At 40.0% G+C, this 18,867-nt stretch overlaps 1 protein-coding gene and 1 long non-coding RNA gene across 4 annotated transcripts in view; one reads left to right on the top strand and one right to left on the bottom strand.

Moving 5' to 3' along the window:
* LOC149137635 (uncharacterized) overlaps nucleotides 1-12,970 on the bottom strand; it is a 74,612-nt gene extending 61,642 nt beyond the window's left edge. Inside the window, exons 1-2 of one of the 3 annotated variants that reach the window (XR_016242404.1) lie at nucleotides 12,612-12,970; nucleotides 5,774-5,808 (exon numbers count right to left, since the gene is read on the bottom strand). This is a non-coding gene — a long non-coding RNA (uncharacterized LOC149137635). Of the gene's footprint in view, nucleotides 1-5,773; nucleotides 5,809-6,912; nucleotides 7,083-7,353; nucleotides 7,636-12,611 lie in introns of those variants that run through there. The other 2 variants (XR_016242402.1, XR_016242401.1) reach the window with 2 other exon arrangements.
* LOC149137634 (uncharacterized) overlaps nucleotides 4,696-18,867 on the top strand; it is a 21,406-nt gene continuing 7,234 nt past the window's right edge. Inside the window, exon 1 of the mRNA XM_089354449.1 lies at nucleotides 4,696-5,206. Coding sequence (XP_089210575.1) covers nucleotides 4,914-5,206 — 293 coding nt within the window. The 5' untranslated portion in view covers nucleotides 4,696-4,913. The remainder of the gene's footprint in view (nucleotides 5,207-18,867) is intronic.

The following is an 18,867-nucleotide window of genomic DNA, read 5'->3' as shown; positions in this document are numbered from 1 at the left end:
TCTTTTTGTATGTCTGTTTGTGCGCATGTGTGTGTGCATCAGTGTGTATGTGTATACACATGTATGTATATATGTGTGTGTGTATGCATCAGTGTGTATGTGTATACACATATGTATGTATATATGTATGTGTGTATGCATATATATATATATATATATGCATGTGTGTACATTTGTATGTATTTTGCATATTTATGTGTTTGTGTGTTTGTGTGTGTGTGTGAGTGTGTGTATTTACATGTGTACCTGACTCTTTGTGTGTGCATGTTTGAGTGTGTCTATGTGTATGGGTTTATGTGACTATATATGTACTTCTGTTATGTATTGATGCGTCTTGGTTTTGATAAAACTTTTCCCGCTGGTTTGCACACTATGGCAACACCATTGTTATGTTTTCATTATTCTGTGTAATGTCCTTTCTTTTTTGTTTCAGATTCTTCAGTTTTTGGGTGAACCATGCTAATAGCTTTTGAATGAAAATAGCCCATCTAGACATTTTTTCTCTAAAAATGAAGGGTTATGACACATATTAAGCATCTTGGGTAAGTGTCTTCAACTATAGCTTTGGGCCGACCAAAGCCTTGTGAGTGGGTTTCGTAGACAGAAAGTCCGTCGTGTGTATATATATGTATAACTAGAGGAGAAGTTTCAGGTGTGGAAGCAAGGTCTAGAATTGAAGGGCCTTAGAGTCAACCTAGCTAAAACCAAAATCCTAATAAGTAGGAAGGTAGATAAAACACAAACCCCTTCAGGTAGATGGCCCTGCTCAGTATGTAGAAAAGGAGTAGGTAGTAACTCTATAAGATGTACCCGGTGCAAGCTATGGACACATAAGAGGTGCAGCAACATCAAAGGCAGGTTAACTAGCAAGTTAGTTTTTGTTTGTGGCAGATGTTCAGGTGCAATAAAGACTGTAAACAAACAGGAAACAACTTCTATCTCATTCCAGGGTGAAAAACTAGAGGTAGTCGATAGCTTCCGCTATCTGGGCGACCAAGTTAATAGTGGGGGTGGGTGCGCTGAAAGTGTAGCTGCTAGAATAAGAATAGCCTGGGCAAAGTTTAGAGAGCTCTTACCCCTGCTGGCGACAAAGGGACTCTCACTCAGAGTAAAAGGCAGACTGTATGACGCATGCGTACGAACAACCATGCTACATGGCAGTGAAACATGGGCTGTAACTGCTGAGGACATACGTAAGCTCGCAAGGAATGAAGCCAGTATGCTCCGTTGGATGTGTAATGTCAATGTGAATACCCGTCAGAGTGTAAGTATCTTGAGAGAAAAGCTGAACATTAGAAGCATCAGTTGTGGCGTGCAAGAGAGACGATTGCGCTGGTATGGACATGTGGTGAGAATGGAGGAGGATAGCTGCGTGAAAAAGTGCCACACCCTAACAGTTGAGGGAACCCGTGGAAGAGGTAGGCCCAGGAAGACCTGGGCTGAGGTGGTGAGGCAAGACCTTCGTACATTGGGCGTCACCGAGGCAATGACTACTGACCGAGACCTTTGGAAATGTGCTGTGCGTGAGAAGACCCGGCAAGCCAAGTAAGATCGTTGCCAGTGCCCCTGGACTGGTTCTTGTGTGGGTGGCACATGAGATGCACCATTTTGAGCGTGGCCGTTGCCAGTACCGCCTGACTGGCTCCTGTAGGATTTTCGAGCGAGATCGTTGCCAGTGCCCCTGGACTGGCTTGTGCGGGTGGCACATAAAAGACACCATTTCGAGCGTGGCCGTTTTCGTGCGGGTGACACGTAAAAGCACCCACTACACTCTCTGAGTGGTTGGCGTTAGGAAGGGCATCCAGCTGTAGAAACTCTGCCAAATCAGACTGGAGCCTGGTGTTGCCATCCGGTTTCACCAGTCCTCAGTCAAATCGTCCAACCCATGCTAGCATGGAAAGCGGACGTTAAACGATGATGATGATGATGATGTTATATATATATATATATATACACACACACACATGCATATTTGTGTGTCTTTGTGCCTGTTTGTCCCCCACTACCGCTTGACAACCGGTGTTGGTGTGTTTACTACGTACCTGTAACAAAACAGTTTGGCAAGAGACTGAAAGAATAAGTACCAAGCTTAAAAAGAAAAGTACTGGGGTCGAATCATTCGACTAAAAATTCCTCAAGGCCGTGCCCTAACCGCAATCTAATGACTGAAACACATTGAAGATAAACCTTTTAAAATCTATTTTAATTTCTGTTTCTTTTCATTTGTAACTACTTAGCACCATGCTCTAACTCCAATATTATATATATATATGTAGGTGTGTTGATGTGCTAACGCACGAAACTCGAACCTTGAGTCACTCTGTTCAGCTAAATATTAATGAAATATATACATAGTAGGCGCAGGAGTGGCTGTGTGGTGAGTGTAGGTGCAGGAGTGGCTGTGTGGTAAGTAGCTTGCTTACCAACCACATGGTTACAAGTTCAGTCCCACTACGTAGCACCTTGGGCAAGTGTCTTCTACTATAACCTCGGGCCAACCAAAGCCTTGTGAGAGGATTGGGTAGACAGAAACTGAAAGAAGCCCGTCCTATATATATATATGTTGCTCCAGCATAACCGCAGCCACTTGGCTGAAACCCATAAATAAATAAATAAATATGTGTGTGTGTGTGTTGGTCCCCCCAACATCACTTGACAACCGATGCTAGTGTATTTATTTCCCCCGTAACTTAGCGGTTCAACAGAACAGACCGATAGAATAAGTACTTGGCTTACAAAGAACATGTCCTGGGGTCGATTTGCATGACTAAAAGGCGGTGCTCCAGCATGGCCGCAGTCAAATGACTGAAACAAGTAAAAGAGTAACGTAGGAGTGGCTGTGTGGTAAGTAGTTTGCTTACCAACCACATGGTTCCGGGTTCAGTCCCACTGCGTGGCATCTTGGGCAAGTGTCTTCTACTATAGCCCCGGGCCGACCAAAGCCTTGTGAGTGGATTGGGTAGACGGAAACTGAAAGAAGCCCGTCGTATATATATATGTGTGTGTTTGTGTATCTGTGTTTGTCCCCCCAACATCGCTTGACAACCGATGCTGGTGTATTTACGTCCCCGTAACTTAGCGGTTCGATAGAAGAGACCGATAGAATAAGTACTAGGCTTACAAAGAATATGTCCTGCGGTCGATTTGCATGACTAAAAGGCGGTGCTCCAGCATGGCCGCAGTCAAATGACTGAAACAAGTAAAAGAGTAACATACATACATACATATATATGTATATATATATATATATATATATATATATATATATATATAGATATATGTTCGTTTGATATTTCTAAATTTATAAAACTAACGAATATTTACTCGAATGTGTAGTCTAATATTTGATGTAATTTGCTAGTATTAACTTAGTAGTCTCGTCGACGCCGGCGACTGCTTATTCATAAATGCTTGCATAAGCAAGAACCGGCGAAATTTTGAAGTCTCAGCCCACTACGTAAGCAGCCTTAAGTTAGAATAAAAATAGTTGCGAAAACTACAGTGGAATATAAAAGAAATATTACAATAATTGGTAACACAAATATTAGTTTTTGAATGTGTAAACGCCTGTATGTGCGAGTATTCTTTTCTACTCTAAGCACAAGGCCCGAAATTTTAGGGGAGGGTCCAGTCGATTAGATCGATCCCAGTAAGCAACTGGTAATTAATTTATCGATCCCGAAAGAATGCAAAGCAAAGTCGACTTCGGTGGAATTTGAACTCAGAACATAAAGACAGACGAAATACCGTCAAGCATTTCGCCCGGTGTGCTACCGTTTGTGTGTATGTGCGAGTATTGTGTCAAGAGTAAAACGAATTATCAGGGTTATCAATAGTGATATTTGTATTTTCAAAACCGTTACCATTACAGAAACAAAAGGTAATATATTAATAAAGTACAGTGAGAGGAAAAAATAAATTGTCTGAGAAAATACTATGAAAATGAAGTATTTAAACCCCCTTGCTATGTACTTTTCCAGCCAGAGCAAGGTGGTTAAAGAGGAATCTGTCAAAAGTCACATTAACTTAATACTTCCTTTGAGTTTTACTGAAATAGATGTATTTTATTTTCTTTTAGATCACAATTAATAAATATTTCTTATCTCATTTGATAACTTGGTAATGTAAATAAAATTTCAAATCTGAAAGTGACTGAAGAGAAAAGTTGACAAATTTCTACATTTACAACAGAGAAGAGAGAACGATGGAAGAGAAAATATTCTGAGTGGAGGCTGTACAATACGATAATTGGTTTTAACGATACGATTATTTGCAAATAGTAGTTACATTTTTCATGCATATTTTGTTTTCTTTATATTTCTCAAACTTTCACTGGTAACCGGCAGTTTCTCCCATTTAATTATTTCGAAATGTGTAAAAAAAAAAAAAGCAATAAGAGAAGATATTACAATTCATTCTTTTTTTAACCAAAAGTACAAAAAAAAACCGTCTAATTTTTTAGCAAAAAGTAGCTAACGAAAATATAGGTGATAAAAGGATAAAGTTGTACTAGAATGTCTAGTGCGCTATTGAAAAAGAAAAAAAATTGCTATAAAAGGAAGTCGGCTAATGTCGCATGTTTGGTATGCCCATATATAGTAGTTGCTGGCAGACTCGTGACTCACAACTACTGGTTAGATCTTTGGAAACTGACAGGTTGCCCCTTATAAATAGGTCGAAATCTTGTTAGCAAGTGTCATTTTGTCGCAATCTCGTTCCTGCTGGTCTTATTAAAGCAGAAGTAACTTTAAAAAAATTATTCGCTGCGAATTCTTAAACGAAGGGAAGGTATCTGCTCTGCCCTCCTGCTGCTATTATATCCTGTCTCGTTGTGGTATATAAAGACCAGCCTTTGCCGACCGGCTTTATCATTTTTCTATCTCCTCCGCTGTCTCCTTTTTCAATAACTAAGCATGTCGTCGGGAATTTCAGTGAGCCAGGATGTAATTACTAAGTTTCAAGAAATGAAATCGGGTAAAAAAATCCGGTATTGTATACTGGATTTAAATCAAAGCGAAACCGAACTAGTACCAGGTGAGTGTGTTTCAAAACCGGATCCTTTAGACTTGAGTTTAAGTGCTGCGAAGCAAGAATGGGAAAGCTTTTGCTCAAAACTCTCACCCAAAGGATGCTACTATATTATATATGACATGAATTACCAAAGACCTGGTGGAGCACGGAGAGATAAACTTCTTTTAATTAATTGGTAAGTATGAAATAATTTTTTTTCCCTAATTTCGTTCAAATTCCTTTTACTTTAAGGGGTTATTAAAGCGGCATAATAACTACAGATGTGTGCCCCCAACTTTGGGTCAATATAAAGATCTTCACTCGTTAACATAAATTTTTTAAAAAATGCCTGCTGGGTTTTAACATGTAGAAAACGAATAGGAAAAACAACAAATTTGCGCTAAAGACCCGGGCGGGGGAAGGACTTTCGGAAAATTCACAAGATCCGATTTTTCCGTCATAACTTTCGGGAAAATGGATATATATTGATTTTTTTTTTTTTACGGAATCCCACGTTTTTATTTATGGAAGAACCAATTCTGAAAAAAAAAAAATTTTCAAAAATCGCATTTTCAAAATTTCAATTCCGCCCTCTCCCTTCATTTTTCACTTCTGAAAAAAATTTGTAAAATTTCAATTTTTCAACAAAATATATATATATATATCCCAGGCCTTCAAGCAGGCTAGCCACATGCTAGAAATAACAGCAAAATCTCACAAAACTGCGATAACAATGAAAGAAATATATAATCAATCTACTCACCTTTCTGCAAAGACTTCTTTCAGAGTAATTTCCCGCTGTAATATGACAAAGTAATTCACGTGAAATTAAAGTGGTTTTTTTTTAAAAACTTTTAAAAAAACTTTTTTTCGAATTTTTTTTTCAATCAATCTATGTGGGAAAATACGGAGATTAAGAATATGAAAAATAAACGGTTGTTTTGTCTATTTCAGAAAGGTGAGTAGATTGATTACATATTTCTTTCATTGTTATCGCAGAGAAGATAGAAACTAAAGCGTTTGACCCGAGGAAAAAAAAATAATGCAATAGGTGTACAACAACACGTAGTAAACGAATATAAAAAAAAAAACAAATGCGTGCTGGTGAAGTGATGGGGGAGAGGGCGTTGGGAGACGACTCGGAAAAGTCACACGATTAATCTCACAGGACCCGAAAACTGAACGTTAACCCCCGGTCACAAAAATGAAAAAAACAAAAAACTGTACTAGATGTAAAATAATGTGTAGTAAACGAATATGAAGAAAAAAATTTTCGCCGACGAACGGGGAAGTGGTGAGAGAACTCGGAACATTCCCAATGTGACTTTTTTAAGTCCCCCCCCCCAGCGTGCATTTTTTTTTCATATTCGTTTACTACATGTTGTTTTACACCTATTACACTGTTTTTTTTTTTCATTTTTGTGACCGGGTTGTCGAAGTGGGCTTACGATCCGTGTGAATTATCCGAGTCCGCATCCCACCCACCCCCGTTAGAAAAAAAAAACAAAACAAAAAATAGTGTACTAGGTGTAAAATAATGTGTAGTAAATGAATATCAAAAATTTCGCCGTCGGACGGGGAAGTGGTGTGCGGACTCGGAACATTCCCTGTTTGCTAGCGCGCATTTTTTTTTCATATTCGTTTACTACATGTTGTTGCACACCTATTGCACGATTTCTGTTTTTTGCTCGGGTCAAACGCTTTAGTTTGACCGGATGTTTTGTATTTCTATAAATGTTCATGGTCGATCTCTTGCTTTAGTTTGTCGTTAAAATATTTAATTTGTTTATATCATTATATAGGATATCTCGGAGTTTAAGCCAAAGAATAAAAAAAATTAAATGGGAAAGGACATGGACCACACATACACATACACACTTTTCTTTTTCTACAGAAACCCACATTTTCGACTGCGGAGATTCCGAATCGGCATTTCAAAATTTTAATTCCCCCGCCCCCCAATTTTTCACTTTTTTTTTTACCTCCGCCTGACTCTTTTGCGCTTGTAAAATGATCAGTCTTTCGATAAAAGTCTATGATGTCATGAGTGAGTGTGTGACTTTCATTTGCACGACAAAGCTGAGCACGCGCGCGCGACTGTCATGTGCTAATACCGAAACGTTACCAAATAATGCATAATAAGAAAAACAGGGTTTGGATAAATTTTGGTTTTGCAATTATAATTTAAAAAAAGAATTAATTTTCTCTGTTTGAAGCGGCGAATATTTCAAAATGCCTATTATAAAAAAATAAAACGAGTTTAAAATGAGATATAATCATAATCCCAAACTGTGATCATAATCACTAGAAATTTGATTCTAAGTAATATTTAATCATTTTTACCTTAGCACGGGCAGACAACTTATTCCTTTCGGAAATTATTGTTTTCCGGTTAAGTGTGTGAGAGAGAGAGGGAAAGAAGCCGCTGATTGTAATCATTTTGTGAAGCCTATATAATACCGCTTAGATTCGGCAAATAAATTTGGTAGCGTCTCATTTGGATAACTAGTTATCATTTGTGTTAACGGGTGAAGATCTTTATAGTAACTCACCCGTTAACAAAAACAAAATTAAAAGACAGCCTGCTGGGTGTTAACAGCTGTGTAGAAAACGAATATGACAAAAAAAAAAAAATTGCACAAACGTATATGGAGGGGTGGGGAGAGGACTTTCGGAAAATTCACAAGATCCGATTTTTCCGTCCATAACTTTCAGGAAAATGGATATATATTGATTTTTTTTTTTTATTACGGAACCCCACGTTTTTGGTTATGGAGGATTCCATTCTGAAAATTTTTTTTCAAAAATCGCATTTTCAAAATTTCAATTCCGCCCCCATCTCCTTCATTTTTCACTTCTCCGGATTTTTTTTTTTTTTTTTTTTTTTTGTGAAATACGTAGAAAAATACGAAGATTAGGATTCTGAACAAAATTTGTTTGTAAAATTTCAATTTTTCAAAAAAAAAAAAAAAAAAAAAAAAAAAAATATATATATATGCCCCACCTCCCAATTCTACGGCCTTGGCCTTCATTTCTTAAATTGTTATCGCAGTTTTGTGAAATTTGGCTGTTATTTCTAGCATGTGGATAGCTTGAAGGCCAAGGCCGGAGAATTGGAATTTTTAAAAAAATTTTTCAGAATCGGTTCCTCCATAACCAAAAACGTGGGATTCCGTAAAAGAAAAATCAATATATATCAATTTTCCCGAAAGTTATGACGGAAAAATCAGATCTTATGAATTTTCCGAGAGTACTCTGCCCACCCACCCAAGTTCGTTTGCGCAAGTTTTTTGGTCATATTCGTTTTCTACACAGTTGTTAACACCCAGCAGGCTGCTTTTTTTTTGTTTTTGTTTTAAAGGAATTGGCAGATAATTAAGAAAACAATTCAAAGTATATCTTAAACGTCTTTTTGTTTATCTTTTTTTAAATTTCACCTTCTGAAGAGCACAAATTCAACGCCTGTATGTATGTGTGTGTGTGTGTGTGTGTAGTGGCTGTGTGGTAAGTAGCTTGCTCACAAACCACATGGCTCCGGGTTCAGACCCACTGCGTGGCACCTTGGGCAAGTGGCTTCTGCTATAACCTCGGGCCAACGAAAGCCTTGTGAGTGGATTTGGTAGAGGGAAACTGAAAGAAGCCCGTTGTATATATATATATGTGTGTGTGTGTGTGTGTGTGTGTGTGTGTTTGTCCCCCTACCATCACTTGGGAACCGATGTTAGTGTATTTACGCCCCGTTTCTTAGCAGTTCAGCAAAAGAGGCCAATAGAATAAGTACTTGGCTTACAAAGAATAAGTCCTGGAGTTAATTTGTGTGTGTATATATATATGTATATATATATGTGTGTGTATATATGTGTATGTATATGTATATGTATATGTATGTCTATACTAGCTGACGTACCAGGTAATTCCCGGGAAAGCTGGGCTTATCCCTTGGTCCGTTCTCATAATTGTTTCGCTAATCCAGTAACAACAATACAAAGTATGTAGCTCTTAAAACGGTTTTTGTGTATTTATTGAGAATACCGAACTGTCTTGCCCAGGATCTTGTTTATAGGAATTTCCAAAAAGTTATGAATACCCAAATTGTGAAGTCAGTTATGTAATAACATGAAATTAATTAACCGATAGTAAGAATTCAAATAAAGTTGCCCCGAAAAGGGCCTTAATACGTTCTCTGGGTATATAGAACTTAGGAGGAAATACTAGTAAGGTATGTATACTAAAATTGTGAAGCATGTTATGTAATAACTGGCTAATGAGATATGAGATAATAACAATTCAAAGTAAATATGTCTGAAAAAAGCTTTTGTATGTTCTCAGAGGGTATTACCCTCAGTGGCGCTAGCATTGGTATACTCGTCAATAAGCCCGTAACCAAAATAAGTGGATCTATTGTTTAGGAAAATACTATTTACTTTTTTAAGCATTGTACTGGATGAATTGCGAAAATAACTCAAATAGTTTAAATACTAAGAAATAAGCATACTCAATTTGATTTATACGAAATGATTTACAAACATGAATGGGTTATTTCCCTTGGCTATATATATATAAGGATCCCTTTCATGAGAGAAGGGGTTATTTCCCTTGGATGTTTAAAAATAATATATTACGTATTTGTAGCAGATATAAGAATCCCTTCCAGGAGCCCTATTATCGACTTATTCAACACTCTAAGTATGTAACTAGTTTTCCAGACAGTTTGCATGCACAATTTTTGGAGAAGTCCTCCTGCCTCCTCGAATCCGGTACGTCACATCGGACAGGCGATTCATCATGGTATAAGGTCCTTCCTATGGACTTCGGTGACTGCCCTCTCTTCCGCTGGCGTTTATGAAACCATACTTCATCACCATCCTTAAAATCGATCTCACTAGCCCTGGTGTCATGCCGACGCTTCATCACTTCACCCGAAAACTTCAGCTCTTCTCTAACTTGCTGGTGTACTTCAGTCAGCTTCTCTTGCAGGTGTTTCACATAGCTGGAGGTTTCCCTGGGCAGTTCCTCGCCCCGGTGGTCTCACTGCCTCTGGTCTTACGTCGGCAACTCCCGTCTGCTCTTCTGTAATTCTCCAGTTGACACATGTCCAGTCATTGCAGTACGGTTGCACCCTTCCTGCACAATGCTCGCGGTCCGATTTACAAGGACGACGACTCAAGCTATCAGCATTACCATGTACCTGCCCCAGACGGTGCTGTATTTCATAGTTGTGCTGGTCCAGTTTCCCTAGCCAGCGTGCAATATTGTCGCTCCGGGTTCCACAGTGTCTTCAACCACTTGAGTGCTGCATGGTCTGTTCTGATGGTAAAGTGGGAACCGTACAGGTATGGATGAAAAAAGTCGACGCTCTTCATCACCGCCAAAAGCTCCTTACGGGTTACACAGTAGTTTCGCTCGGGTGGGCTAAGCTTTTTACCGTAATACGCCACCACATATTCCCTGTCACCCTTCCTCCGAGACAGTACTCCACCAATACCATGGCTACTGACGTCACAGTCCAGTATGAAAGGCTTGCTCAGTTCCGGGTACGGCAACACCGGCGAACTCGCTGGCGCATGTTTGAGTCCGTCAAAAGCGCCCTATGGCATGGCAGTCCACTCAGTAGCTTGTGCAATGGTGCAGCCAAGTTTTCTATAAAGCGCCTATAATAGGTGCACAGTCCTCAGAGATTCCTCAACTCCCTTACATAAGTAGAAACCGGCCAATCCTTCACTGCCACTTAATTTATCGCTCTATAATCCACGCAGCATCGCGCTGTACCGTCTTCCTTCCGCACTCAAACAATTACTGATGACCAGGAACTGTTCGACTTTTCCACTACTCCCTGTCGTTGATATTCCTCCACCACTTCCTCCATTTCTCGTCGCTGAACCGGGGCCATCCTCCGAGCTAGCCGCTCGTGTCGATATGGTGCTCCACCAGGTCCGTACAACCAAGGTCTAGATCTCCTGCAGGGAACACATCAGCACACCTCGTTAGCAGCTGCCTCAACTGTAACACCTGAGCGCCATCTAAGTACTGACGACTCCGTATGAACCGATCCTGTAAATGCACAGGCAGACCACCACCTTCTTCAACTACCCTCCTGCAGTTACGCAACTGACCGTGCCGCTGGTCCACTGCCTGGCACAGTCCCACGATTTGTCCTTTACAAATCCTCGGTGTCACTCTCGAGAAATTGGCTGCCACAACCAGCGCTTCATCAACTCCTGCTTTCATCTTGCATCGTCTGTCGTGCTCCACCAGCCGCAGGCAGCCATTAAACGGGTCACTCGCATGACACTGGAGCAGTTTTTTCCGATCTCGGTGGTATTACTGTCGTCCGTAGCGCTCTTACCTCGCTACCAGGTGCGGTCCGCTTTACCACCTTAACAGGGACTGGTATTCCCTGCACCGAAAGCTTCATGGAACGCAAGTCCAGCTGACAAGCCATCGACGCCTGTGACTTCTTCCTAATGGGGACTGCACAGCTACCCTGAACCCCAGGAGATCCGGGCCCAGACCTTGGAGCAATTACGATATGGAATGGCAACAGCAACTACTTCAGGTTCAGCAGCCTTAGGCTCGGTAGTTTCTCCGGCTCACTTTCTTTATTTTCCATTACTCTTTCCTTCTCTCTTGTTGGGCACTCGAAGCTTATGTGTCCATTTTTACAACATATCCAGCACTCACCCTTAAAAGCAGACTCTTCTCCATTCTTAAATGCTTGGTGATTTTGCTGCAACCACTGTTACCCTTTTTCCATTCTTCCCATATACGTTTCCAGCTGCGTTTTCTGCTCTTTTAACATTTGGACAATTGTAGCCAGGGTTATCTCTTCCTTCCTTGTTTGGCTCCTTGTACGTGCTCCATCCGAGGCCATAGCGGATAACTGACTCAATGCAGTAATGAATATCCCACTTCTGACACCAGTTGTTGTGCCGCACCTCCGATGTCACCACTGGTCTCCACACAAACAGCCTACATTTTGCTGGCCCAGAGAAGCTCGCGTGCGACAACGCTCAGTAAATCGGAAACCTGTTCCGGACGGTGAAGTAGCCAAACGAAGCCAGTAGTGCCGCCAACAACAACAAAAAAACACACTAAACGTTGCGTCGTCAGAATATATTTTTTTAAACATTCAACAGCAAGAGTTCTTTGGAAAGTTCTTTTTTTCTTTCCTTCGTTCCTTTAAAAAAACACATTTAGCATTTAACACAAAGTTCTCTTCCTTTTTTCCCTTTCTTTTAAAAGCATTTAACATCACAAAGTTCTTTTCTTTTTGTTTTCTCCTTTAATTTTCAAACATTTAATAACACAGATCTTTTTTTTTTCTTCAAACATTTATAACACAGTTAGTTCTTTTCTTTTTCCTCTTTTTCTAAAACATTTAACAGCACAGTTCTCTCTTTTTAAAAAAATTCTTTTAAAACATTTAGTGACACAAATCTTAACTTTTTTTCAAACATTTATAACAGTTCTTTTGTTTTTCTCTTTTCTTCTAAAACAACACAGTTTTTATCTCTGTTTCTTTTCTTTTAAAAACACAGTTAACAATTCAAACTTCTTTCTTTTCTAAAGTACGTTTTCTTTTAATACACAAAAACATTTACCGGCAACAAAGTTCCTTTCTTTTTTTTTGTATCTGCAACTTCGGCAAAACCTGGCTACATAACTTGTCAATTCGCTACAGTTCTCGTCTCTCTCTGCCCCTGTTTGTCTCTGTCCCTATCTGTCTCTCTCTATCTCTCTCTCCGCACCTGTAAATATGAGGCCATCCAGCCAGAAAGAGATGCATACCGTACGTAACAGTGCGTGTTTTCCTTCCAAAACTGGGTTTCTCTGTCATTGTTTTTATTTTCTGTAAACTCTCTGTGACTGTAGAGAGCCAGAGATCAAGTGCCTACGGCCATAAACAACCATGCTCCTTGACAGGGCAATGGGAATACCACTGGCCTGAACATCTAGAACACCGTTTCGAACCCAGCTAATGGAAAAGGGACATAATGTTTTTGTTCTTTTTGTCTGCGTTCGTATCAATATATTTATGTATACATATATATATATATATATGTATACATATATAGATATGTATACATATATAGACATGTATACATATATAGACATGTATATATATATGTATATATATATGTATATATATATATATATATATATATATATATATATATATATATGTGTGTACATATATAGATATGTGTACATATATATACATAGATCATCATCATCATCATCGTTTAACATCCGCTTTCCATGCTAGCATGGGTTGGACGATTTGACTGAGGACTGGTGAAACCGGATGGCAACACCAGGCTCCAGTCTGATTTGGCAGAGTTTCTACAGCTGGATGCCCTTCCTAACGCCAACCACTCAGAGAGTGTAGTGGGTGCTTTTACGTGTCACCCGCACGAAAACGGCCACGCTCGAAATGGTGTCTTTTCTGTGCCACCCGCACAAGCCAGTCCAGGGGCACTGGCAACGATCTCGCTCGAAAATCCTACAGGAGCCAGTCAGGCGGTACTGGCAACGGCCACGCTCAAAATGGTGCATCTCATGTGCCACCCGCACAAGAGCCAGTCCAGGGGCACTGGCAACGATCTTACTTGGCTTGCCGGGTCTTCTCACGCACAGCACATTTCCAAAGGTCTCGGTCAGTAGTCATTGCCTCGGTGAGGCCCAATGTACGAAGGTCTTGCCTCACCACCTCAGCCCAGGTCTTCCTGGGCCTACCTCTTCCACGGGTTCCCTCAACTGTTAGGGTGTGGCACTTTTTCACGCAGCTATCCTCATCCATTCTCACCACATGTCCATACCAGCGCAATCGTCTCTCTTGCACGCCACAACTGATGCTTCTAACGTTCAGCTTTTCTCTCAAGATACTTACACTCTGACGGGTATTCACATTGACATTACACATCCAACGGAGCATACTGGCTTCATTCCTTGCGAGCTTACGTATGTCCTCAGCAGTTACAGCCCATGTTTCACTGCCATGTAGCATGGCTGTTCGTACACATGCGTCATACAGTCTGCCTTTTACTCTGAGTGAGAGTCCCTTTGTCGCCAGCAGGGGTAAGAGCTCTCTAAACTTTGCCCAGGCTATTCTTATTCTAGCAGCTACACTTTCAGCTCACCCACCCCCACTACTAACTTGGTCGCCCAGATAGTGGAAGCTATCGACTACCTCTAGTTTTTCACCCTGGAATGAGATAGAAGTTGTTTCCTGTTTGTTTACAGTTTTTATTGCACCTGAACATCTGCCACAAACAAAAACTAACTTGCTAGTTAACCTGCCTTTGATGTTGCTGCACCTCTTATGTGTCCATAGCTTGCACCGGATACATCTTATAGAATTACTACCTACTCCTTTTCTACATACTGAGCAGGGCCATCTACCTGAAGGGGTTTGTGTTTTATCTACCTTCCTACTTATTAGGATTTTGGTTTTAGCTAGGTTGACTCTAAGGCCCTTCAATTCTAGACCTTGCTTCCACACCTGAAACTTCTCCTCCAGTTCTGATAGTGACTCCGCAATTAGGGCAAGGTCATCAGCATAGAGGAGCTCCCAGGGGCAACCTGTCTTGAACTCCTCTGTGATTGCCTGGAGGACTATGGTAAATAATAGGGGGCTGAGGACGGAACCTTGGTGGACCCCTACCTCTACCCGGAATTCATTGCTGTACTCATTTCCAACCCTCACCTTACTGGCAGCATCTCTGTACATGGCTCGCACAGCTCTCACTAACCATTCTTCTATCCCAAGTTTCCTCATTGACCACCAGATGAGGGATCGGGGGACCCTGTCAAAGGCTTTCTCCATATCAATGAAAGCCAGGTACAGAGGTTTATCCTTAGCTAGGTATTTCTCCTGCAACTGTCTCACTAGAAATAAGGCATCAGTAGTGCTTTTACCTGGCACGAACCCAAACTGCATCTCATCTAAATTGATTCGCTCCTTAATTAGTTGGGCTATGACCCTCTCTGTAACTTTCATAACCTGATCTAACAGCTTGATGCCTCTGTAATTATTTGTATCTAAAGCATCACCTTTACCTTTGTAGCAGTTGACTATGATGCTGCTACACCAGTCATTGGGTATGACTCCTTCGTGTATCACCTGGTTCGTAATACGGGTGACTAGGCTATAGCCAACACTGCCAGATATTTTGAGCATCTCTGCAGTGATTCCTGATGGGCTGGGGGCTTTCCCGGTCTTCATACTCTTAATTGCTTTATCTACCCTGGTACTATCAACTCGGATAGCTGGTCCCTCTATTGGGTCGACATACGGCAGGCTCTCTTTCTCCCATTCATTCTCTTTGTTAAGCAATCTATCGTAGTGGCATCTCCAGACCTCTTTCTTTGCATCCTCATTTAATGCAAGCGTACCATCATCCATGCGAACACATTTCTCTCCTACAACATCACTATTCTCTCTCCTACACTGTCTTGCAACACGAAATACCTCGAGTCTTTGGTCCTCACGGCGCAGAACATTGGCAAATCTTTCCTTATCTGCTTCCCCTCTGGCTAAATAAACCTGTCGCCTGGCCTCCCTTCTGGCACATTGGTACAATTCCCTGCTACCACCGTTCTTCCAGTCCTTCCAAGCCTGTTTCTTTTGTCTAATAGCCCTGTCTACCTCCTTGTTCCACCACCACGTTACTCTGGGTCGGGAGGGGACCTTACACTACCCACAAATCTGGTCGGTGGCTTTCAACAGGTTGTCCCGCAGAAATCTCTATGTATACATATGTACATAGATATGCATACATACATATACATATATGTATACATATGTACATATATAGATATATATACATATGTAGCTATATATATATGTATGAAAACTACATAAGGTCCACAGGATTATCATGCAGATGCACTCTGCATCGACAGCAGATTGCATGCCCAGAATACCGAATGATACCTCTTAGTGAGTATATTGAGAAATGCGCAAAACAAATGCTACCACTCCTTTCTATCAATGTGCCATTAGAACACCAACACAAATTAGATTAAATAAGGAAACCTTTTTCATTCAAAAATACAAACCCAAACTTAACCATTGCTAACACATTTAAATAAGGAAATTCATCACCCCACTGAGAGGGAAAAAAATACAGAACAAAATCATGGTAAATTAATCAAATTCTACCAGCTCCTAGATTTCGATTATCTCCCTTATACCGGAAGAAATCCCTAATTACCTCCCCCTATCTAGAACTTTTCTTTTCAGACTGGAGCGAACACATGTTACAATGAAGTAGAGAAATTTGAAAAGACAACACGAAACCGGTTATTTCTCCAAATACAATGTTTATATACCAAAAAAATTTTATAACATTTTTCTGACATAATTTAAATATATACTTTAACCATGAAACACAAGCCTTCTGTAGCTTTTTCACTCTTATCTTTTAAACATCCAACCACGTGCCTTCACATACCAACTTTCTCACCCATATACTAAAACACGTGAGACCGAAAATGCCACAGAAGACCAATACTTCGGATAAAATTACAAACGAGGATATACTTAAAGAACTCAAAAATATTAACTCACATCTCATTTCCTTAAATAACAAAATCGAGGACTAAAATCTACTCGCCCGGGAAAGGATAAACAGTGAAGTCACTACTCACTACACTGATCAAGTTAGTAATGATTTACAACTTTTATGCGCAACCCTCAAATCAATGTACATTAACAAACCTAACAATGAACAACAACCTATTCTACACGATACTGTCGACGAATTCATTTTAAAACAAGAACAAATTAGTAAAGATTTAAACACTCTGTGTACTACACTAAAGTCGGTATTCACAAACAAACCGAATAACAGCCAACGCACACCAAATGGAACACATCAGGATGCCATACTTACACAAGTCAATTTAACAAAAAGAAAAATAGAGAATATTTGGAATACAAATATGATAAAAAATTCCAACAAAGCAGATATTTACGAGGGATGGATGAACTCAACACCAATTATTCTCCCACGCAAATTTCAGATCAAAACAATACCAAATGAACCTGACGGACAGAGGACCATCAGGGAAAAGTTTGCACTATTTCATCTAAAATCAGATATTGAACTACTAAGACTTAGGGCCTCCACTAATGAAGAAAAATATAAAAACATCGACGAAGAGATGCACAGGGAAATAAACAAACAAACTGAGGGACAACCCCTCGAAAATACCATAAATCTTTGGAAAGAAGTCTGTGAAAAGGAAGAAAGAAACTCTCTCCTACGCTGGGAAAAAAGCAATGATTTCTTCCAAAGATATGAATCAACTTTTAAACAAGAATTCAGCACAGATAATCCTTTCCTAAAGAAAAGAACTATAAATAATAAACAAAAACTGAACAACGCACAAACCACCACCAATTTCAACCACTTAATCAACAACAACCCTCCTCATTACCCTCCATACACCATAAATAGAAATCACTTACAACCACCACTTTTGAACCACCTAAAACTAAACAGGGAACAAGCTGACAGTCAACGCATTTATGAAATAGATTGCACCAAACCTAAAGATCACCCATACACCAGGAACAGAACACACCAACAACGTCCCAATACCAGGCATAACCACCCCATAACAACCCAAAACAACACTAGGATAAGAAACACACCACATGCTAGTCACTACTACCCTATGACCCAAAATTACTGGCCCCCACCGAACTCAAGAATAACACAAAATAACACCAGATCAAGAAACATCCCACATACTAGAGTTACACACATCACTAACCAAAACACCCATAGACACCCACACACATATAACAATCTAAGGCAACAATACTACCATTCCCCCGAACCAATCCCATATAACCTCACAGACAGCTCATGCAAACAACATTTTTTAGCCCCAGACCAGAGACACCAGGACACAGGCTGGAATCTAGTAATCAGGAAAAACCGAAAATAATCAATCTCTCAACCAAACCTCTTTCAAGCATAAAAATAGGGCTAAAAATTCACCCCAACTCCACGCAGAGCCAACCAAAATGAAGTGAAGGACAGTATAACAGAATTCTGTAGAAAATTAAGACTCACAGAAGCATTAACCAATCGCAACACTGAAGATGACTCACTAGTCAAAAACAAAAGTGAGCACATCCCACACAAAGGTAGAAATAAAAATCTAGATAAATTCTGCAACCACATCGAGAACTTCCCTTACCACACCATGCATAAACAGACAGTTAACTCTACACAATGGAAGGAACTAAAAGAACTCCAAAATAATGAAGATATTACGATTAAGGAAGCAGATAAAGGAAGTGCAGTTGTAATAATGGACACATTATACTATAGAAACCTAGTAATCTCCATGCTGGATGACAATCAACACTATGAAAAAGTCACAAACTACACCCCACAAAAAATAATGAAAACCCTGTCCTCACTAATTAAAACACATGGAAATGAACTGACAACCAAGGAGATTGATTTTCTAACAAACTTCAAATGCAAGCCTAGCCTCTTCTATGGTCTGCCAAAAATACACAAAGGACAGATCATAAATGAAACCATCAAAAAATCACCAAAGACATACATACATACACCAAACTCGGGGGACCTAAAACTGCGCCCCATCTTAGCTGGCCCAGCCTGTGAAACACAGACTAAGTCTATTTATGGACATCCTCCTAAAACCCTTCCTTAAACACATCAATAGCTATATCAGAGATGACTTGGATATGTTAAATCACCTCCCAAAGAAAGTCAAGGAAGAAACAATCATGGTCTCATTTGACGTGATTAATTTATACACCAGTATACCTCATAATTATGGACTAGAGGCAATTCAGTTCTGGCTGGA

Source organism: Octopus bimaculoides, chromosome 1, assembly GCF_046866305.1.
Source record: "Octopus bimaculoides isolate indiv1 chromosome 1, ASM4686630v1, whole genome shotgun sequence".
Classification (NCBI taxonomy): Eukaryota; Metazoa; Mollusca; class Cephalopoda; order Octopoda; family Octopodidae; genus Octopus; species Octopus bimaculoides.
Note: the sequence above shows the minus strand (reverse complement) of the source record. Positions and strands in the feature narration are given on the sequence as shown.